This window comes from Pezoporus wallicus, unplaced genomic scaffold, assembly GCF_028554395.1.
Source record: "Pezoporus wallicus isolate ANWC-B61680 ecotype Strahan unplaced genomic scaffold, APGP_CSIRO_Pwel_v1 contig_2, whole genome shotgun sequence".
In the NCBI taxonomy this organism is placed as follows: domain Eukaryota; kingdom Metazoa; phylum Chordata; class Aves; order Psittaciformes; family Psittacidae; genus Pezoporus; species Pezoporus wallicus.
The window spans coordinates 1,227,080-1,249,440 of NW_026639478.1; the positions used below are offsets into that span (position 1 = coordinate 1,227,080).

The 22,361-nt window shown below is 38.8% G+C and overlaps 1 protein-coding gene across 2 annotated transcripts in view; it reads left to right on the plus strand.

Moving 5' to 3' along the window:
* The window catches only part of MBP (myelin basic protein), a 110,316-nt gene that overhangs the window by 39,483 nt on the left and 48,472 nt on the right, over positions 1-22,361 (plus strand). For both annotated transcript variants that reach the window (XM_057414724.1, XM_057414723.1), the window contains exon 3: positions 16,348-16,438. In XM_057414724.1, coding sequence (XP_057270707.1) covers positions 16,348-16,438 — 91 coding nt within the window. The remainder of the gene's footprint in view (positions 1-16,347; positions 16,439-22,361) is intronic.

Genomic DNA, 22,361 nt, shown 5'->3' on the forward strand with positions numbered 1-22,361 from the left:
TTCTCTGCCTAGAGAAGCAGTTGAATGTTAGCTGGTGCGAGTTTGATATGAGGTTTCCTGCGTGACTCCTTTAGTTCCTGCTTGCCTACAGAATTGAGGCATGGATTTTAGCCTTCACAACACATATGTGGTAATGTGAAATTCTATTTATGTGCAGAGGGGTTACTAAGTAACAGTTGCTGAGGGAAATGCAGGCTGCATGATGCCTGTGCACTTAACATTGCCAGCCATGTAGTGCATTAACAGATTTTGCACATGAATGTAACGGGATTTGCTGTGGGCTATGTGTGAGCAAAACCTTGGGAAAAATATGAGGAGTGTAGTTTGAAGAGCTGGAATCTCTCGGCAGCCTGGTCTTGGGGACGGCAGATGAAACCCAGTTTTTCCCTTCTACCTCATCCTCTCCGTACCACACCATAATTATGGACCTTGATGTATTTGCGTGTGTATTAGTATTTATATTTGTATCTAACAGTAGATAAAAAGGTGTGTATCTTCCTTCCGGGGGAAGAAGGCTGAATGGCAAACAAAGACTGTTGTGACACGGGGGTAGATTTGGGTGTTGATAATACAAGGAGAAGTTTGCCTTGCGCTGTGTCTTCTCTAGTAACTGTGCTTACTTCTAATTTTGCACAGAGGTTATAAAGGTGGTTTTTTTTTTATTGTTTGCTTTGTTTTTTGTTCTTTTCCTAACGATTCTTTTTCAAGGAATGTTACTTTGGAAGGGCTATGTGCCTAGCCTTGAGATGGAGTGTCCTTTAAATTATACCTAGTATAACATACGTGCTTTGAGCTGGAGACCTTTGTATGTGATGAAAATGAGCTGTCACAAGTTGTGCAGGTTTTAACTCATTTCTCTGTTACAAAGCTGCTTTTTGTCTGTAAATACTTGGAAGATGTGTGTATATGAGTAATTATTGCAGTGGAAAGTAACATGAGCTTATTAGGCTGTATGATTTGCTTATCATGGACTATGTAGAACTTAGTGAGGTTCTTTTATTAATTATATCATGTCAGTGTACGTATAAGATGTTCAAAATAAATGTTGGTAAGTAACCACAGTTGTTTTATAAACATGGCATAAATATTTATCAGGCATATTTAGTTGTTAGTTTCTTGGATTTTTATAACATTGCTTTAGCTGAATCCAGGAATGTTATTTCCTAATCACTGACAAATGTATCATAGGTGGGAGTTGACCTCATATTATCTACCTGTGCTCTTCAGTAGCCAACATTGCCGCTCTCATGTAAATAGTATTGTAACTTGTAAACTTTGCAAAATTCACTTCATCTGTTCACTCATGGCAATTGATTTTTAATTTTTTTCTTTTTCCTTGTTATGGGTGGTTTATGAAAAAAACTCAAACCAAAGCCAAACCTGGAAAAGCTCTGTATGTTGATACTTGGGTTTTTTTTTGATGTTTTCTATTTTATTTTATTTTTTGTTCCTGGCATTGTAGAGTCTCTTGACATTTTGAATGGGTTATAAATCTGAAGTACTGTCTGACTGCATTTTTGTCTCTGTTTGAGACAGCGTAGTATCTGAGGATTTTTTATAGTCTCTCGTACAGTCCACCCATTTGGGTTTTGAAAACAGAAACCTTTTCCTCTGGGGAGAAACTGGTCCTGAGTTCTTCATTACTCAGGCCCCTGTTTTTCTGTAACTCTGTGACCATCTGTGACTGTTCAAATGGTTTTAAAATGGTGTATTAGCCACAGCTTTTCCCTTAGGAAGCTGTCATCTCTGGTGACAAGTACTGAGTCCAAGCTAAGTATCTTTGTCTATAGAAGCAGCAAAGCAGAACAAGGAGAGAAAAATTGTCAGCACAAAAAACAGGTACGTATCTGTCCTTCCAAGCCTTTTTCTTGTTGTTCCATAGGGACTCGTGTGTCTTTTTCCTCTCAAATCTCCAAGTTCAGGAGAAATGGGGTTAATCTTTTTGCTAATAGTACCTGCCTTTCCGATGTACTTCAGGGGCTGCTTATCATTTTGAAACACCTGTAAACAAACATTTATATTAACTTAACTAACATGGATGCAAAAAGTGAATCCTTTTCTGCAAAGCCACTTTCTGGCCAGTTGGCTCCCAGTGAAACCTAGTGAATAGAGTTATCCCATTTCAGATGCACCGCTTTCCTTTTATTGAACTTCATGAGATTCTTGTCAGTTTATTTCTGTAGCCTGTCAAGTTCTCTCTGAATAGCAGCTCTGCTTTTCAGTGTACTTACTGAACAGTCCCCCAGTCTCACCTGGGTCTTTAATAAGACATGAAATTATATTTGCCTTAGTGTTGATTCCTAAGGGATACAGCTACTGCCTGACTGCCAGCTGGACTTTGTGCTGTTGATCACAATCCTCTGAGCCACGTGGTCCAAGCCGTCACCCACCCCCTTTTATTCCATCTACCCAAACTTTCTCTTCTCAGTTTGATTGTAGGGGTAGAGTGGCAGACTGAGGCAGGCTGTGTCACAGACCATGCTAAAGATAGGGGATATGACATTATGCTTCTCCCCTCCTACACAGAACCAGTCGTTTCATCACTGGAGGATATCAGGTTGGTCACATACCATTTGTACTTGGTAAATCTGTGTAGGCTGTTCCCATGCACTTTCTCTCCATGGTGAACCATTTCTGTTAAAACTGTTAGGTCATCTGCCTTTAATAAAAAGATAAAAATGGGCAAACATTTGACATGCTATATATTAAGTATATCTCTCACTTTGCCAATGGATTATCACTCCTACACTGTAGACACAGAGGTTTCTTTTGAGCACGGAATGTACCTTACCTTCAGTAGTCTTTTATACTTCAATAAAGTATTGCACTTTGGGATAATTGACTGGGGATGAAGACTTTTTCTTTCAAGATAAAAATAAGAGGAAGAGGGAAGAGGCGTGAAGTGCACTTTCTAGTTGGATAATGATCCTTGCTTGCCTGAAATCTAGCTAGAAAGATGGACACTGGTCACAGATTCGCAAAGACCTGGCAAATTAATGCCAGCCTCTATATGGTAACTCAACAACAGTACAGGGGTAGTGTGGAGGGGTCACTGAAGAAAGGCAATTCTCGCTGGCTGTGCTAAGGTGGTTGGTTGGCTGGTTGGCTCTTTTAGGGGGGTGTATTTTGTGGGGGTTTGTTTGTTTTTAAATAGATAAATAGATAAAAAGATGAAAGTTCTAAAACTTAGGCAATGAAGGAAAATGTGGAAGCTGCAGAAGACAAGAACATTTTTTACTGCCTGAAGTTTGAGACAGACCCAGGCTATGAATGGAAAGCTAGCTGGTAATGCTTCATTCTTCCCTACAGACCTTGGGGCTTGCACAGATGATGACTAGACGGTGGAAAAGTAGCAGTTATTTAAATCACTTCATTTATTTATTTTTTTTTAACCTGTGACTCTCAAATTTCAACATGATACAGGGAAGTCTTTGTCTCTGCCATGATACGTTTCTTTTCCTGAAGGTGTGTAGGGTTTTTACTAGAACCACAGTAATGAATCAAACTCTGGTAAACTAAATCATCTTTTTAAATGTCAGTTTCTATTTGCTTTCGGCTCACTGTGTGATAAGGTGGCTGCTCACAGTTTGTATTTCCGGTATTACCGTTCCTCCTGTCTGTACATGCACATGAGTCTTTCATTGTCATCACTTCTGGTACTTCTTTATGTTGGTAGCGGAGAAAATGGTCTTTCTCAGGTTTGGTTTCTTTGTTTGACTTTATATGCTTGGAAAATGGTAGCTACAATTGTTTAAAACAATACTCTCCCTCTGAACTGTTCCATTTTAAATACAGTAACAAAACAAAAAGTGCTCTTGGAGATCTGGTGCAGATGACACCAGTGATAGGTTATCTGTTCATACTTTTCAAAAGGTATGAGAACAGCCGTGAAACATTTATATTACAGAACAGGTATCATATTGGATGACTGAAGACACTTTTGCTAAATGCTTTGTGATTGCAGTCTTTTACTTTATTTTTTTCTCTTTTTTTACCATGGTGTATGTAAATGGAAGCATTTAGTTCTACAGGAAAACCTCCCCTATTTCCAGGTGAATAATAGTGTTTGCATTTGCTGATGAATTAGGTGTCACCTGGGACTGAAGAAGCACTAAGTGTGAGATCCAAGTGAGTCATTTCCTCATTATTTCAAGGTTTGTCTTACCACTGGCTTGTTGTGGTACAGAACAATAGTTAAAGAACAATAGTTAATAGTTTCAGGAATAGGTGACTATTTCTGAAAGTTAGGACTGTTTTACATTCTTGATACATGAGGAAAAAATGCAGCATTTTACCTATGCTTGTTGCCTGTGAAATCACCAAGATATCTTAGAAACTAGCCATGTCACTCTGCCAACATTTGCATAAACGTTAATCAGATTGCAGTTGATCAAATGTAAGTATCCATATCTTCATATTACAGCCTGGGCTGCATTATGGAGTGTAGTGTGCTTCCAGAGGAGGGCACCAAAATCTCAAGGTGGCAGTGGAACTAGTATAGCAAAACACTTCGAGGCCTGGTTGGTAGCCAGAACTTGGTGAGGTCAGGCTCTGAATTATGGCCTTTACAAGGATTAGAAGCCCCAGTGATATCAGGTGCTCTCATTGGGTTTAAAATATGTGATTATTGAAGTGCATTTATCTCCCAGTTGCATAAACATTCTGATACTACTGCTGCTGAATGAAACAATGCATCCTCTGTTTTCTTGTAGCTTCCTTCTTGCTTTAGAGGACATTCATATACCAGTTATAAGGGCAGCTAATGAAATCAGCCTCTGCCATTCATTAACAACAGTAGCTCTTCAGGGTTTGGGGTTTTTCTGTTGATGTTGTTTTCCCCTTCACACTTTGAATGCCAATTTAGACATTTTAAACACAGGCTGAACAGTTCCCTGAAAATAAACAGTTAAAATGTCATCTTTCTGTACATTTTTGGGTAAACAACATTTATATAATTTATTCCAAGATGTTTTGCCTCTGAGACTTTGTTATTCCCTTCTGAGATGGGAAAGTTCAGCCGCTGATCATGCAGGTTAGTATTTCAGCTTGCTAGCTTTGTCCATGTGTTACAATGGTCCATTTTTCTTCTGATCATATTGGTGCAATTGTAGCTCTGCGCAGCAGTTTTTGTGAGAGTGCCTCTGTGTTGACTTAAAGCATGGAGGAAAGCATTGTTCTCTTGTTTTGATTTTAGAAAACAAAATAACAGAATAAGGAGCAAAATAAGGGGAAGAAGTATCTGTTTTTACACAAATCATCAACATGAAGGCTGTTACACAAAGGTGGCTGACAAAATTTCTCTTTGAAGGCCATCACCTTTGTGAAAAAAGAGGCAGGCTTTAATGGTGAGAGCCTCTTGCTTGGAGTCTTTGGAATTGCAGTTCTCAGTATTAGCAGTGCCACAAAATTGCTTCTGGAGAAGCCATCAAAGAAGAAAATACCAATTTTTATGTAATGTCAGATTTCCTGTGTCCTTAGCATTCTTGCATAGTGAGTGATCTGTGTGCATACTGAATGGGTACTTGCTGAAGGCTGGAGAGAGTGTATATGATGTCTGAAGAGGAATTGGCTTCCTAATGATTTTTAAATTGCCTTCTCTCTGAAAATGCTAATAAAGAACCATGATCTTTTTTAGTGCATGTGACCATTATGAAAGGGAAACTATCATCCCAGTAAGGGTCTGCTCATCTGTTCTTGATAACAGATGCAGAAGTCAAAGCAAGTGGTGAATGGGAGCAGTTTCTATCTGTGTTACAGACATTGCCGTGGAATTTTTTCCTTATTTGAGTGCATTATTTTTGGATAACTTTTTGAGATTCTCCTGGCTTGTGTTGTATTGCTGTAGTGTTAATTCGGTATATTGGTTTGTGTTATTTATTGTGTATTTTATAACAGTCTTTGTGGTTCAGTTTAGACAGTTTTTTGGAGAATGACTGACTGCTAGAATATTGCAGAAATCAGTTAAATCTTTACATTTTGCATTTTGTGGTTGGTAAGGTAACTATGGTGAGAAAGGGGTCCTTGTGATTTTGCTCAAGGCATTTGAAGACAAGCACAAGTTGATTATAAGAAGTGTTCTGAAATCACTGTCTTAAAAAAAAGTCTAGGATGGCCTTTTATTCTAAGCATGAAGGTATTTCTGTATGTTTGAGGTATTTGTGCTCTAGTAAGTAATTTTTTTTATGTATCATTGATGACTATCTACTATCAGCATTTGCATTATACTTGAAAGATTTACAGTAGCCTGCTGAAAGGAAAGCCAGCCAAATTTCAGCCCATTGTTGGTCATGAGGTGAGCAAATCCCTGGGATGGTACTGTGGCTTTCTGAAAAGGTGGTGTTCCTGCTGTGATTTTTTTCATGTTAAAATTTAGCATGGAGTTTTCTGTTGGTTTCTTCTAATTGTCTTGTGTGAGAATTGAAATTGCTGAGAGTAAATGGACAAAGTCATAATAAAATTGTGTGTTTTAAAATGTGGCTTAGTAGTTCCAGAGAAATATGGTTGAGTCTGTATTTACTGGATTCCTTTGAAGGAGGGGGAAATCTTTTATGCTACAAAAGTATGGACGTGTTTTGCAGGAGCCGTTATTGGTGAAACATTTCATTTTACTGCGTTGCAGCTTTCTGATTTACTGGGGCAGGGAAAGATGGTACTTTATGTTATGGCTTTCCTTTGTAATTTTTTGCAGTACTGTATTCATGTAACTGCTGCCATAAATCTCTGACTTTGCTTCTATGTCAAAGAAAAACACAATGAATGCTGACATAATTATTCTAAAAATCTACTTATGCTGGCTGTTATTTTGGAGTACAGTCTGCCTGTATATCTTCTTTTAAGAAATAGTTAATGATGAATGGGTTTAAATCCAAGTTCTTAAAACCAAGTTCTTAACAACATATTTTGTTGTTAGAAAAGTGGGAGAGCTCAATAGTTTATTTTTTTTTAATCTGGCTTAGTTCAAGATTTGCAAAGGGGACTAACATTTCCAAGAACCTTCTTTTAATGTCTTTGGTGAGGTATGGCCAGGGAGGGAACTTTTGTTTTTTAAGCATGCTGAGGTCACTTAATATTGTTCTAAAAACTAACATAGCATGCCTATCAAGCATGGTTATACGGCTCAGGGGTTGAGGAACAAGGGCATAGAGGCCAAGGGTTTTCTTCTTGATCCTTGTGGTAGGGGTGTAGGGCTTGAGAAGTGGATGGATGATGGAAGTCAACAACTGGTTGCACAACTGATGTTGACAGCAGACATTTGGCATTTACAACCACATTTGTTGTAAACCCTCTTTGGGTATCGAGAACTATGCAGAAAAGACTGAATCTGCCTGGCCAAGTCAATTTAATATTGGTCTATTTAAAACAAACACAGATGTAGTAACACTCTTGTCATGCTGTTACATAGATGGCAATTTTCTGTCTTGGGTGGATAAATGGGAGTATTTATATGAAAGTTTCATGCTTCATGACTGGTGGTGAGTTTGTGGCAGCTTCCCCTTCAAGCAAATGTTACATGGCAAACCTTGTTTCTCCCATTAAAACCGGGGGGAATCTGTGTGGTGGGTTGGATTGGAGAGCCAATCTGGTTCAGTTCTCTCCCAGTCGCTCCCCTCCCATTGTTAAGAAAGATTACTTGTAGCCCTTCTCCCACCCATTGTCCAGCTCCTTGAGGGCCCAACAAGTGTTGGGAGCAGCCCAGCTTGAGGGGATGATGAAGGGGAAGGACAGATGCTTAGGGTATGAGGCAAGGCTGGGGCCATGGAAAATGCATGTTAATGAGGAGCTCAAATGTCTGGGTTAAAATACGATGCTGCTTTTCAAAGACTAAGACATCTTCCCCCCCCCCCCCCCCCCCGATTTTGTACAAGATTTCCTAATAGTTTGATAATTTTCTCATATCGTGGTACAGAAACAAATGCATTGGTCAGCACTGTGGTCAAAATTTCCTACAGGTCTTGCAAGTAAATGTAATATTTTTTAATATTGGGCATTTTGTGTGTAAAATTTTTCTTAGTTTTGGCCTGGAAATACGCTTCACAAGGCTAGAGACTCCCAAGTGAACATGGTCTTCCTTCTGAATCAGTGTGTTGGAAAAATTATCTTCCAAAATTAACTGCTCTGTGTTAAATTTAATCTTTTAATTCTTGGCAAGTGAGTGTGAATTTTGCTTTTTAAGTGCTTTAAGTATTTTGGTAGATTTTAGGGAGTTGCAGGGATATAATTTTAGAAATAAAGTGCTTTTACATAGCAGCTTGTGATCTTTGTTTCCTCATGAGCAAAAAGTTTCAAGTGAAAATCGAATGCAGGAAGTTGAAAGTCCATTCTTGATGCACAGTGGCAATCCGTTCAGGGTGTGTTTCCTACTCGTTAAACAAAAAGGGAATTTGGATTAGCCTAATGCATGACTGGGAGTAGAATGGTGAGAAAGTCCCTTATAGTTGTCTACCCTTTTTAGCCTTTTTTTTTTTCTTTTTTTTTTGGTGGTACTCTTTTAACATAGAGCAAGCACTAAAAAAAAAATACTTCTGTTATTAAGAAAAGTCATTTTTCAGCCACCTATAGAAACAACCCAGACATATATGTTGGTGTATTTATTTTGCACGCTGAAGGACTCATTTTTGCATGTGATGGAATTAAGAATAAAATACCAGAAGTGAAATTCTGCCTTCCCTGCAGTCTGGTTTGCTGTGGAGGAACTGGGCAGAGCTGTCATGTCAGGTGCTGGGTCTCTTCTCTGTATGTTTTGTTGTCCCACTTGTGTTTCAGCTCTTTGTAGCCCACACAGTCACATGAGTTCCACTTTGCTTCTACAGGCCTGCAGGGTCAACAATTTATATTGAGAAGGGAAACCTTACCTGTTTTCTCTTAACAAAGGTAATGCTGGCTGCAGAAGCAGGATGTCAGCTGTGTTGGGTTTTTGTCAAAAATACCTGTCCACTGTCACTCGGAGTACTGCAAAAGCCAGAAGGTTTTCACAGCAGGGAGCCCAGAAACGATGTCTTGTTGCTGATAAGGTGGAGGTTGGTTTATTGCTAATGGTATTGTATCATTCTTAGGCATGACATTTTTCCAGTGAATATTTCTGAGATGCTCTGTAGTAACTTTCATTTTATAACATATTTTACTCATTACCTTCTAGGTAATGGAATGAAGAAAATAATATTTAACTGAATATTTAGGGGTTTTACTCTACAACACTAAATATCTTTTTGTTCCTTGGCCACTGCAGGCATCCCTTAATGTGATGAAGCAGATTTAGACATTGTTTGGTGGGATTTTTTTGTTTGGTTGGGTTTTTTTTGTTTGGTTGGGTTTTGTGGGGGGGATTAGGGGAGTATGGGTCTGTGTGATTTTGTTTGTTTGTAAGCCTCCATAAGCAGCAGGCAGATGCAGCGTCATACAGCCAGTGGTTGGTGGGAGTCTGGGAAAGGGCTGTAGTCTCTCCTCTGAGTATCACGACATCAGGTAACTTCTGCACTGGATCATGGTTTGGAATGGTGAAGTCTCCAAAACATGCTCCTTTGTGGCCAGCTATTCTATGTTGCCCACAGGGAAGTGTTTGAAGTACTCTCTCAGTGCCTTTGCTTCTTTTGCTTTTCAGTGCTGCTTTATAGAAGTGCACACATGGGGCTGTGCACCCTGCAGAAATCCTCTCTGTGTTGCTTTGAGGCATGTTTGTAGTGCTGCTGAGTGCCATGCTGTACCACTGCACTGTGCTCCCCATAGAGAACTGCCATCTCATTTACCTCTCTTATGGTTAAAATCAACAAGGGGCAAGTCAACAGGTTTACTGCCACAGACAGTCCTGTATAGCCCCCCCAGGAGAATTCAAGGCTGAGGATCTCTAGTTATTTGAGCAGTGGCAAGTGTTTTGCATTTTATTCATTTAAATTAATTCAAAACAAACCCAAACCTGTGATATTAGAAGTTCAGTGTACAAGGTTGAAAAGGAATTTTTGCCTAAAAGAAGTCCAGGATACTTGCAGTCCTCTCTCCCTGACCAGTGGATTATTTTTTCACTTTTTTTATTGGTCACCGTTTTTGTTTTTTTCCCCATTTTCCCCCTTTGTTCCATTATTCTGTAACTAGTTGCTAGTTTTTGCATCTCTGCTGTGTCTTAGCATAGATCAAGTATTCAGATGTTTAGATATCATCAGATATCTATATGAATTCTTTTCAGATTTTATCAGTATGCTAGAATATAGCATGGTTTCATTAGCAGAAGGAAGCAGGATTACTTTAATACACTCATTACCCTTCAGAAAGACCTTAGGTGATGCATTTGAAAATTGCTAGTCTGCTGGGGTTGGATACTGCCGTTGTTCAATCTATTTATGAAGCCCTTAAGGAAATGCACTGAGAGTCAAGGCTGCTGCATCAGTGTTGTTTTTATGACATAAACCATATCCTTTTCTTAAAATAAATAAGAAAAAAAAAGTGAAATGTTTATACTTGTTCAGCATGTGGCTAAATGAGTGCTCAAAGGAAAGTAAATTAGCAAACAGTCTAGATAGGATAAAGGCAATGAGCAGACTGTGAAAGCACCACTATTGATAGCTATCACTCTTCAGGTTATGCTGAAAATCTATTTCCACACCTTTTGTAAAAGAGATTTGATGTTGATGTCCAAAGTGACTATATTTGGTTTCGCTCATCAAGTGTTGTCACAGTTCCTGTTCGATTCATGAGGACAAGAGTTGCATCCAACAGTATGCCTGCCAGATGCTGTTTGCAGTGACACTATAGAAGAGCTGTCTGGGTTTAAAGGAGGGAGCACATGTGCTTTAATAACATTAGTTTCAGGTCAGGTGTTCTGGAGGCTGTCAAAACTCACTGTGTTCCCAAGTGCGATTTTAGATCCTTACATTGATCTTCACAGATTTGTATTGTGTGTGCCGCTGCCCTGCTTTGTACAGCTGATATGGTGGTTGCTGTGCTCTGTAGGGTGGGATTGGTAGAGGAAATAGCAAGTCATGGCTCTGTCCATACTTGTCTGAATTTTATGTGATTCATATTCAGGTTTCTTGTGTACAGTTTCAGGATTAATGTGAACAGAGTGAACAACACATGGCAGGATTCTAGCTTCAAGTTGAAAATGTTGACCTGCAGCATATTTTTGTGTCTTCTTTTGCAAATTCCTTGCTGTTTTATGAGAATTCAAGATTCTGGCAGTGTCCTAAGAGTACCTGCAGATAACTCCTCACTCACATGGCTCTTCCTCTCCCTCTGCCCCTGTGTATAGGGTACATGAATTTGGGTTTGTTGATTTGTTTGGGTTTTTTTTCAGTTCATGATTCTTGATTCTTACACATGGTTGTCTGTCCTGGTTTTTATTTTGTTTTGTTTCCCAAATGAACTCTGTCATTTTGGCACCTTGCTCCCAAATACAATTAACCTCTGCCAGTGGTATGGACACAGTAACATAATCACTTGTTTCCTACCTGTTGAATGCTTGAACCTCCCTCCTCAGCATTGTGAGAGTAAGTTATGGACTAGTAAAAGCTGATTAGTGGCATATGCTGGGACCATTGGTTGTCTTTGTGTTATGTTCTGAGCTGAAGATATTTTGGTTCAGTTATAAAACACGTAAACCCCACTGTGGTCAGAAATCTTTTCTCAAAATGAAAGAGAATTGCTATAAAGGCAAGATGTCCTGTGTATTAACCCAGTATTTAAGAACTTCTCCACAAGCAAGAACAGTTTTAAAGTGCCCTTCATAAATGGAGGGAAGTATGTAACAAAATAGTGTGGAACTTATAATGGGGAATGTAGCAAATTTTTGAGTTGGAATTCAGTGTTTTTTTACTGCAATTCCTCAGTGTCTTAAGGTTTTAAAATAGATTGAATGCTTTTCTTCAAAGACCTGGATATTATGTTTGAGGCATCGCAACCATTTTTCAAAGGACCTTTGCTTGCCTTGGGGGTTAGTGATGAGATCCTTTTGTTTGAAACTTCTTTTGAAATTATCTGTCAGTGACATTAGCAGCAACTGTACCATTGATGCTGAGAGGAGCAGAAAACTATCCTTGGAAAACTCCAGGCCTCTCTCTTTCCATCACTCTATCATTTATTTTTTTTAGCCATTCTTTTGCCTTAAGTAAAATTTTGACACATGCACAGGAACATAATAATTACTCTATATAGAAGTTACGGAGTGGATGATATTTTGAGTGTTGCATTTTAGAAGCTGAATCTGTGTAAGTGAAAATTAAACTGAGAATGTGAGGTATACCTGAAAAACAGATATAATGATTGCGATTAGCTTGCTATTTAAAAGTTATTTTATTTGTCTGAAAATTGATGGGAAAAATTGAATCCTTTTCATAACTGATGGGAATGAAAGAATGAACTAACATAGCATTTTCAAGAGCTTGAAGCTGTAGAGATAACATGAGCCCAGTTTCAGTCTGGCATAACCCTGTTCTGAATGATGGTAATAGTCTTGCCTGGGAGTAGGAATTAGCCAGTATGGCATTGTTAAAATTCGCCATTTATGTTCTGTGCAAGAAGCCTGGTGCTTGCTAGTATGTGTATGGGTTTCTGTATTAATAGGCTTGGAAAATCTCCAGTTAAGAAGAATTAACAAGTGAGTTTAGAAAGATGTTTGAACAAAGTAATGCAGGTACAAGAGGTACCTGCTCATCCAAAGAGGGTTGACTGCCATTGCATGAATTGTTGCTGCTAATAAGGGTTGTTCACAGCATCTCATCTGTTTGAGCTAAGCTGTGTGTGTAAAATTCCTTACAGTGAACAAGAGATAAAAACTTTGAAGCTGATGGAGGTCTATGAGAAGAAAATAGCAAGGAACATCTCCAGTTTTCATGAAAACAGCATTGTAGGTGCTTAATTTGCAGATGCAGAATACGGAAGTGAAAAGGAAATGGTTATTGTTAAGTATGACTTACAGCCTGTCCTGCCAATTGAAGCAGTATTTGGTATTTAGAGAAACGTTTATGCATTTGACAGACTTACATGGCTCTCAGTCATGTTACTGTCATATTTTTGAAGGAACACATATCCATGATTTAAAGATTTTTCTTATTTTTTTTTTCCCCCTGGAACCTTGTGGAAGATCAGTTAGATCTGAGAAGAGATAACATGCAATGTCCTGAAGTTATACTGTAACTTGAACATCATACACGAGTTGTGAATAATAGATAAAAGGTAGCCTTACATGATAGAATTTAGGTGAGTGTCAGTGCAGAAGTGGAAGGTGAGGCATGTTTTGCAGAGTTCTTCAGCCAGATCTGGTGTTGCGTGATCTCCTGCTATGGATACAGTTTAGATTATCAAGATTGCTGCTGCCTGCAGCAATTTACCCTTTTCCTGTTATTCCAAAATGGACATTTATTGCCAGTCAAATCTGATTTTATCCACTAGAAACTCTTGTCTGTCTTTTGAGGTGGTGTCTGGTTTTTTTATATTAATTTCCTAGCTGCAGCATAGAGGAAGAATAAAGTATTTTACCCTGTGTGTGTCTGTCACCCTCTGTCCCCTCCATTTCTGCTAGATGTTGAGGACTTAAGTGCAGGGAGTGAATGAGAATGAGAGAAGGAGCTGGAGAAATGGCTGTGCTATGACTTTTCGGGGGTGTGGGGGGAAAGGAAATTGCAATTGCAGTCTGTTTTCATTTGTGCCATTGAGATGGAGATAAACATTCTAGCTACATAATTAGAAAACAGAGTAAATTGTAAAGGGCAGGAATGAGAGCACAGACAATGCAAATCTCTGCTTCACATTGGATTTCTTTAATTCTCTTTTTAGATATAACACTTCTGAATAATGGTTTTCTGAAGAGCAGTTTTAACTTTTCTGAAGTCATTGAGTAAAAGCTTTGTGGTTAAAGGAAAAGAAACAAGCTCTTCCTTACTAGTATGCAAAAATGGCAAGATAGTTAAAAAGCTGGCTTGGATACCCCAGAGTACAACTTTCCATTCCAAGTCTTGTATTTTCTTGGCGACATAGCTGCTTGAGTTCCAGTTTAACGCTTGTTTTTGTGGTGGTTGAGGAGATGCTTTCTGGAGAGAGAGAGAGAGGTTTTGTGAATTTAGGCCTAAGTAATATATATTTCCTGCTAAAATCAGGTGTAATTTGTAGTTCTGGGGAACTGATACTATAAAATAAACCTATTTTGCGCATCACTTCCAAAATTGCTCTGAGTGCACAGCCTGAAAGTAAGAGCTAGACAGAATTACGTTTACTGTGTTATGTACAAGCCACTTTTATTTTATAACCAACCATAAGCACTTCATAACTGTAGGTGAAGAATCCCTCCTGGCACAGCTCAGGCAGTGAAAGGGTAATGTGTTTTCACATTTTCTGTTAATTTATTGAAAGGATAGAGACGCATAAGAATTTTTTAGGGCACTAGAAAAAATAATTAAGCAGCAGGCTAAATCTTGTCTTTTAAAATGCTGATTTGTATTATTAGTATTAGTTTTAGAACATCTGGACCATTGACTGTTCTTTTGCAGTGATTTTTCTTGTATTGTTTTCGGTAATACGAATATTAGGAATGCCAGTTACAATGTGTCGTGTAAATTTTTTAGTGCAAATAATAAAGCAAAAGAAATCTTTTAAAAGTTTGTATTTTGTGAGAAGCCATGCCAAGTGGATTTACATCCAGCCATGAGCTGTCTTGTTTTAGGTTGATATATCGCACAACTTTCCTGTCAATGTCTTGGAGCTGGTACCTGTCAACACCAACATTGTGTCTTACCTGTGGAGCAGAGAGCACAGCTGCTGTGTAGTTCTTCCCAGTGATTTAACTCAAACCGAAATCTCTTATGGTTCAGTCTTTCTAATTTCCTTGACACTGCCAAAACTGTATTTTTAAAGTAAGAAGTGCAGATATCTCTCTAGTAAGAACTTGGAGTGGCAACTCGTTTCATAGACACCACTGAGTATCTGTTGGGTAGTGTTTTGTTGCTACTGCTCTTGATGCCTTGCAGCAGTTCACAGATTTTCAGCTTTTACCCAAAAGCATGAGGAACAGCAGAATCCTTTCTCTCATGCAGGTGTTTGTTCCTCTGAAGCACAGTTTCTCCTTCTTTCCTGTTCTGTTTTCTTTAATTCTTGTTTGCTGCTGTGTGACACCAGTAGGCTTCCTAAGTTTTTCTTTCATTTTTTCCCGACGAAGCTTGCTGTCTTGCTTAAAAGTCTCTTGAGTTTACATGCCCTGTGTTTGTACTCCTGTGTTCTATAGGGAGGTGGACAGACTTAATCTACCTGCCTTCTTATATATGGTTATTAGTAAGGGAAATAAGAGACAGCTTATGGTTTGGAAGTATACTGCTATGTTTCTGAGGGCAGAACCAGTAGTTTTGATGGACATATTGTATAGCAGCATTTTCTAAACTAAGTCAGACTTTTTAAATTGTACAGAAGTGATTTCTCCAGAATTTCACACAAAGCCTTCTGAAGGACTGTCTACTTGAATAGAGCAGTATCTGTCCTGTAAAAAACATAGGCATACTAACTACATTTGTCTTTTTTCCTTCTTCAACTTGTAGTCCATTCTTTCCAATAATATTTAATGCATCAGCCACTTCATATCCATTGCTCAGTAGCTGACCGCATATGCAGTTTACTGTCTGCATTGCTGAAAGCTTTCATGTACGTTTCTCTTGAGTACCAAAGTAAAACATGAGTTATTTTTTCTTTATTAGCAATATAAATATTAAAAATTCAGTGTTTCAGAGGTTATATTTTCTTCAGTCTTTTCTAGCTAAAGAAGGAAATGCTTTGACTTTTGTCAGTTTATGTGCTGAAACTGTTGTATTATCTTTCGGCCCAGTCTAACACCAGGTAGCTAACTGACAGATTTGTTTCAGAAATAGATAACTGCGCTTTAAACAGTTAAGTGCATGAGTTGGTGTTAAAGACTTGAAGGTGGTTGCTCCTAAGCTCTCTCTAGCTCACTTACCTTTGCTCTGCAAGGAGAAATATTTGTGCAGTATCTCCTGATCTCTTGGTTCACTAAGTCAACAACGGAAGATGCCAATAGAAAGAAAATGAAATATGAGGAGGAAAGGTGGAAACTTACAAGTCTGTCATGGTTTTTAAGATCTTTCTCTTACTTAGATGTCTTCTCTAACCCTCAATTTTATGTCCTGTAGTTAAACAGACTCAAAAAAACACAAAAAACCAAACCCCCACAACTCTGTCTCTGAAAGTATTTTCCTTCAGTATTTTGTAAAACTACATATATGTAGTAAAGATACGAGGACCCTCTGTGTTAATGATTCCGTATTCATGAAGAACATAATGTGTGCATATTTAAGAAGTTTGAAGAATATTTCTGGTTGATAACTATAAAAGACCTAATCTGAAGCAACGCTTGCTTTACAGAATGCTGAAACCAAGGTGGAGGAATCAGCTAAAGAGAGTCCAAAAGCAGCCAGACTAACGCAGCAGTCTTCAGAGGATAACGAAGTATTTGGTGAGTTAACTCAGCTGCAAAACATTATCTGATCTGTAAGTTGAGAAAAGAAAATTCCCACAAAATCCTTGTGATCTACTTAATGTTTGTGTATAGCATTTGAGTGTGGGCTGTGCAGTTCCACAGAGACCTGAAAAGGTGGGGGAAAGGACTAAGTAGAAAGTACAGAGGGACCTAAGATCTGAAACTAATACTATCTGTAGAAAGTTTTGCAGTTCATTATCACAGAGAAGAAAGGCTGAATCCAAGTGTTCAACAAAATTAAAGATGTATGAAGAAAGAGGGAAAATAAACTTTTGTTTGTCCACGATGGATAGAACAAGCAGTGAGTTCTTTAAATTCACTTGTACAAAAAAAAGATTTGAATAAATGCTGGGAAGGGAAATCCGAAAAGAAATATTAAAACAGTGGGATCATCTGGAAAGTGTGGAGATTTATTATTGTAGGCCTTTAAAAACAGATTAGACAAGTAACTGGCTAAACTGATGTAATGTAGTCCAGCTTGTGGCAGAAGAATAGACTAGGTGACCTTTGAGGATACTTCAAGGCCTAGATTTTTAGATGAGCTCCTCTTGGTGGTTTTCAGTGAATCCCTCTCTGCTTTCCCTGTAGGTTTTGCTGGTAGTTTTATTACTTGATCTCAAAACTGGTTTGCCTTTTCTTCTGCATTAAGATTTGGAAAAGAGACAGGGAAACCTTATTATTCCAACTTTATGTTGATTTTATGCTAATAGGACTTCAATAAAAAAGCAGTAGTCTAGCATTAATGCAGAAGAGGTGAAAGCAAGGCTGGAAGATTATCAGTGGGTGTAATATTTAGCTCCATTATGTTCTGGAGTGGAAACTCAAAATCTGCAGAAGTCATGTGGATTTTATTAAGTCTGACTAGCTTGAAAACTTTCGGATGAGTCAAATATTTTTTAATATACTAAGGAATTTTTTCTTTTGAGGTACAAAAAAGAATGGAGCATGAATAAGTCTTTCTTACTCTACATGGAAACAATTCTGTGACCATTTAAAATGGTTTTGTTTAAAATCGGCTTTCCTCAGTGAGATAATGTAGTGTGATTGGCATATGAGTGTGTATTCCTGGTATGAATGCTTCCAGCGCTGATCACAGAATGCCAGTGTCTGAAGAATCCATAAGTGGACTTAAGAACTCGTTTTCAACTTTATTAATTCAGTGGTGAAGCTATTACCTCATTTCCTCCATATCTGCTCCACCAGCTACTCACAGTCGATCCAGTGTTAGTGGTTATAGAGCCCTGTGGCACTGTGTAATGTGCATCTCAAACTAATCTTTCTCAACTCAGATCTCTGGTTTTCTTTCAGTGGGAAGGATAGAGACAGCAAAGCAAAAAGATCTTCATCTGCCTCTCTCACAGCACAGTGGAGGCCAAAGAAGGCTTTTAAACCTTATGTCTATTCTGATCACTAGCACCATCTCCCAGTGAGCTAAACCAGTGGTTAGTCAATCCTATGGTCCATATGGGGACTGTGAACTTAAAAATGGAAATGATACACCATGAAGTTGACTGTTGGTAGGCTTAAACTCGCCATCCAGTGTTCCGTATCCTCACTAGGAATTCTTTTACGATTTAAGGTCAACATACAGTGTACTATCTGTTCTTTAAAGCTAATGATTTACTAACAGATTAAGTATTTCCGTGTTCCAGATCTGTGAACTGTACTTTTTATCCAAGATAAGCCAATGATCAACATTTGATAACTTGGCACCACAAGGAGGAAAATGTCTTTCCAACTCCAAAACCAAACTTATATCAACCCTTTTAACATGTTACAAATGAAAGTTTGTTTTTAAGATTATATCAAAATTGAGGCGGGGGGAGGAGAAAATACAGTTCAAATGGAGTCTGTAATCTTTTCACCCTGCTCAAGTGAGGACATCAAAGTGGATTGAAGGTGCAAATGAAACTACTTCAGCATGAGACTCCCTGAGAGTTGGGGAGAAAATTTTGGCAGACACAACTTTCATAAGTCTGAGAATTACACTGTTGTAAATACCTACCTTTCCCTGCAGTTCTGGGCAATTTCTTAAGATGTTTAAATCCATCTCAGGGGAGAAATCAGTTTTCCATAGGCGAGTTATTTTTTCTCTTGTGACTTAAATGATTAGGTTGCAGACCCTTCTCAGTTACTCTTCCTCTGGCTTAATCTATGTCAAGCTGTCCGTCATTTCTTTTTGGTTTCTTTTCCACATCGATGCTAATTATAATGAGTGTCAAGAATGCACCAGCACTTGGTTAATTTATAGCTTCAGCTTCCACTCAGATCCCTCTTCTGAAGAATTTTAAATAGCCCTCATTCTCTGAGCTGGTGCAGCACAGCCTCCCCTGTTCACACAGAACTCTTGTCTTCTCTTTCACGGAGGTCACTCTCCCCAGCTTTCTCTGGACAGTGCCACCCCCTACAGAAAGGTTAGCCCAGGCAGCAGAGAAGTTTATTGCTGCCTGATGTAGCCAATGAGCCCCCTTCAGAGCCGGCGGCAGCACCCCTTGATTGCTGCCTACTCTTTCTGTCCTGGTGCATGGGTGTGCAGTGGGTGCCTGGGGAGGTCCGGTCCCCCTGACAGCCTTGGCTGTCCCTCTTTCCTGAGCCACCCGGTGGCAGCAACTGCCAGTCCCTGCAGCCACTGGAGTGCCTGGACTGCCAGGGCAAAGGCTCTTCAGCAGAGGAGACAGAAATCTCTTCTTTTGCTCTGGTTTCCCCCCTCTCCAAGGTTAGTGTATTGTCTTGGACCAGGTGACAGTATGATCCTTTAGGACAAGGAAACTTCCTGTACTGTGAACAGCATGGAATAGGTGCAGTTGTCAGAGATTGTTACACAGAAGGTATCCGAGGTGTTATACAGAAGATACCTGAGGAAGCTGTGCTGTTTGAATACAGCGTATTTTTTTATTTTCAAAATACTTGCTCCCAGAGTAAGTGTGGTGCCTGCACACTACCCTATCAGTTGGGTACAGTTTTGGAGGCAAGCATGTTCTTGCTGATAGAAAATGTTACTGTGCTAAGGAGCCAAGTATGGATATCTCCTTCAAGTCTGATAGACCCAACAGCATTCTTTGTATATAGAAGCAAAGACTGATCCACTACTGTGGAGGGCCACTGGTGAGTGAACATTAATGTCTTACTTTTCTTCTTCATATGATTTGGATTTGAGAATTACCATTCTGGAGGGTCTTTTTGCATTTGTGTTTATTTTCACACTGAATAGTAAAAATAGTATAGCTGAAATGTCCTTAACGAACAACGAAGGCAAGTTGTATCAGTGGCTTTATGAAACAAACAAATCAGGTATGCCTTGTGTTTCAGAGAGGTAATTCTCAAAGGTCATGAACTTTTTATACAAGAGGATAGAGTGGATAAATGGAGCAGAAGGGTAACAATATGAGAGAGAAATCTAGTCTGCACAGTAATGGTATTTATAACTATGAATTTCTGAATTAACAAGAGTTAGTTTTGTTTGTCTTTTGAAAGGATTTTCTTGTGACACCCAACAGAGTTCTGTTGTCTGATATATACTGAATATGCATCTGTGATGTGGAACTAGAATGTCTTGCTTGCTACAATCTTCTGTTGAACTTGCACGTAGTCAACATGGTCTCTGTTGCAACCAGTATGTAGTCAGAAAAGGATCATGAATGACATCTCAGTCCAAGTGAGAGAAGACAATTGCTGAGTAAAGTGCTGTGTGTTTAAAGAAATGGATCAGGAGGTGGCTGCTGGTGTTACTTCCAGAGATCATTTCCAGAAGTTTATTAGATCCATCACTGCTCTACATCTGTGAGGCACAAGCAAGGTGGCAAAATTCCTGTCATCCTGGCTGCTGGGAGGATTGTACCTTCGTTTGGTCCCATATTGCATTAACTTGGAAAAAGGATAAATGAAGATTTTTATTGATACTTCCCACCCTCATAGGGTTGAATAAGCATATTCCCTTTTTTGATAGCAATTCAAAATCAAAGTGTACTAACTTTTCAAGATACAGTAAGTTACGATCTTCTCAAGAAGGAAGATCTATTTAGTAGATCAGGTCTGAATTGTATCTGTGCATGTGGCTGCAGTTCTTCATGGCTTAATGCTTTCCAGCGATATGTGCTGTGTGGCTGTAGCTGTACTGTGGGATGTTGGGTTTTGTTGTTTTTTGGGTTTGGTGGTTTTTGTTTGTGTTTGGGTTTTGGGGTTTTTTGGGGTGGTTTGTTTTTTGTTTTTTTTTTTTTTGTATAAAAGGGAAAGTGAATCTTATAGAGGAAAGAAAAAATATCAGAATTGTGGAGGTTTTTCTTTTCTTTCACTGGGCAAGAGGTAAGGTATGTATGGCAAAGTGACACAACACAGCACCATCCATCAGTCCGTCATTCTGCCATTTCTAATTGCAGCACTTGGTACATCAGGAGGTATCTTTGTGTGCAGAGCTCAGAGATGTAACTAGAAACTGTATATTCAGCACAATTCGACAGCAGCCCTGCAATTCATTGCTTATGCTGACGTGTGCTGCTGTGTGCTACGCAGAATGTCCTGTGGATAGTTGTATAATCCCACACAGGTTGAAGAAATACTGTCTCAACGAGATTTCCATCTGTAATAGTTTGACAAACGTAGTCATGCTCACTGTTGGCCTCTGTTAACATGGTAAGGAAAGGGTAGCTGCAGTTGCTGCAGTCCCATTGTCCACACCTAGGAATTTTTGGATGCTGTGTATTGGATACCAGTTCTTGGGGTTTTTTGTTCAGTTGGGGATTTAATGATGATATATGAACCCATTCTCCTGAAATAATAGTCAGTGTTGATCTCTCACAAGTTAACATAGGAATATGTGTCACTGTGTGTTACATCTATATGGATTCCACTCTCCATCAATTTTTTCTTTTTGATTTGTGTTTAAAAAAGGGTGGAGGCAGAATATGAAAGAAGGAGCTGGAAGGCATTTAGCAGCTTTTGGCTCCGCAATGACTTTATCAGGAGGTGATGGGGTCCAGTCAGGCTTTTGCTAAAAGCTGAGGGTTATTGCAGTTCAGTGACCTTACTGGGAGGCTTCTCTCCTTGTAAACACAATCGACTGTGGAACACAAGCTATTACTTTAATGCAAAATAATGGCAAATTTACACAAAATAATGAATCTGGTGAGACAGCAAATTGTCTTAAAATGAATGTTATTACCACAGTGTAGTTATTCCCTCTTGCATGAGAGGTAAATGGGGGAATTTAGCCTCCTGTAATTTTTCATGATAAGCTAAGTAATGATTCTGTTTTTCTAACTATTAACATATATCCACTTTCCTTCACCATCTCCTCCTTTTCCCAATTTCCTGCAAGACTTGGCCTGTCTGCTTCCAGCCAGAGACCACTGGTTTATCAAAATGACAAGAAGACTGGATTAGTTTTTTGAGATGGGAAGAATAGGTTTACATTTTAATAAAAAAAATGCTTGGCATTTTTTGTGCAGTTGTTGGATCTCAGATGTACTGCTCGCAGGTTTTGCTTTTTCATGTATTTTATCATAAAATGCTTTTTCCAAACAATATGTAGTTTACATAGGCACAAGATAAGCTGAAGTCTGGAGAACTGAGACCCACAGGATTTCAGAGGCAGCAGTTGGCCAACTGGTGGGATTTTTTGTTATTTTAGGGTCTGAAGCTTTTTCTGACATAGAGATATTAGCAATTTTTTTAATGTTAATTCTGTGTTTTCTTTGATTATGGCTCATTTTTATGGATTTTCTTTAACAATAGCAATAACTTTTTTTTTTTTCCTGGCAGGTTTCTGGTGCTTTAAACAGTAACAGTAGTTCTTGGACGTCTACCTAGTTGATATAGAATCATGTAACAGTTAGGGTTGGACAGGACCTTAAGATCATCTAGTTCCAAACCCCCTGCCATGGACAGGGACACCTCACACTAA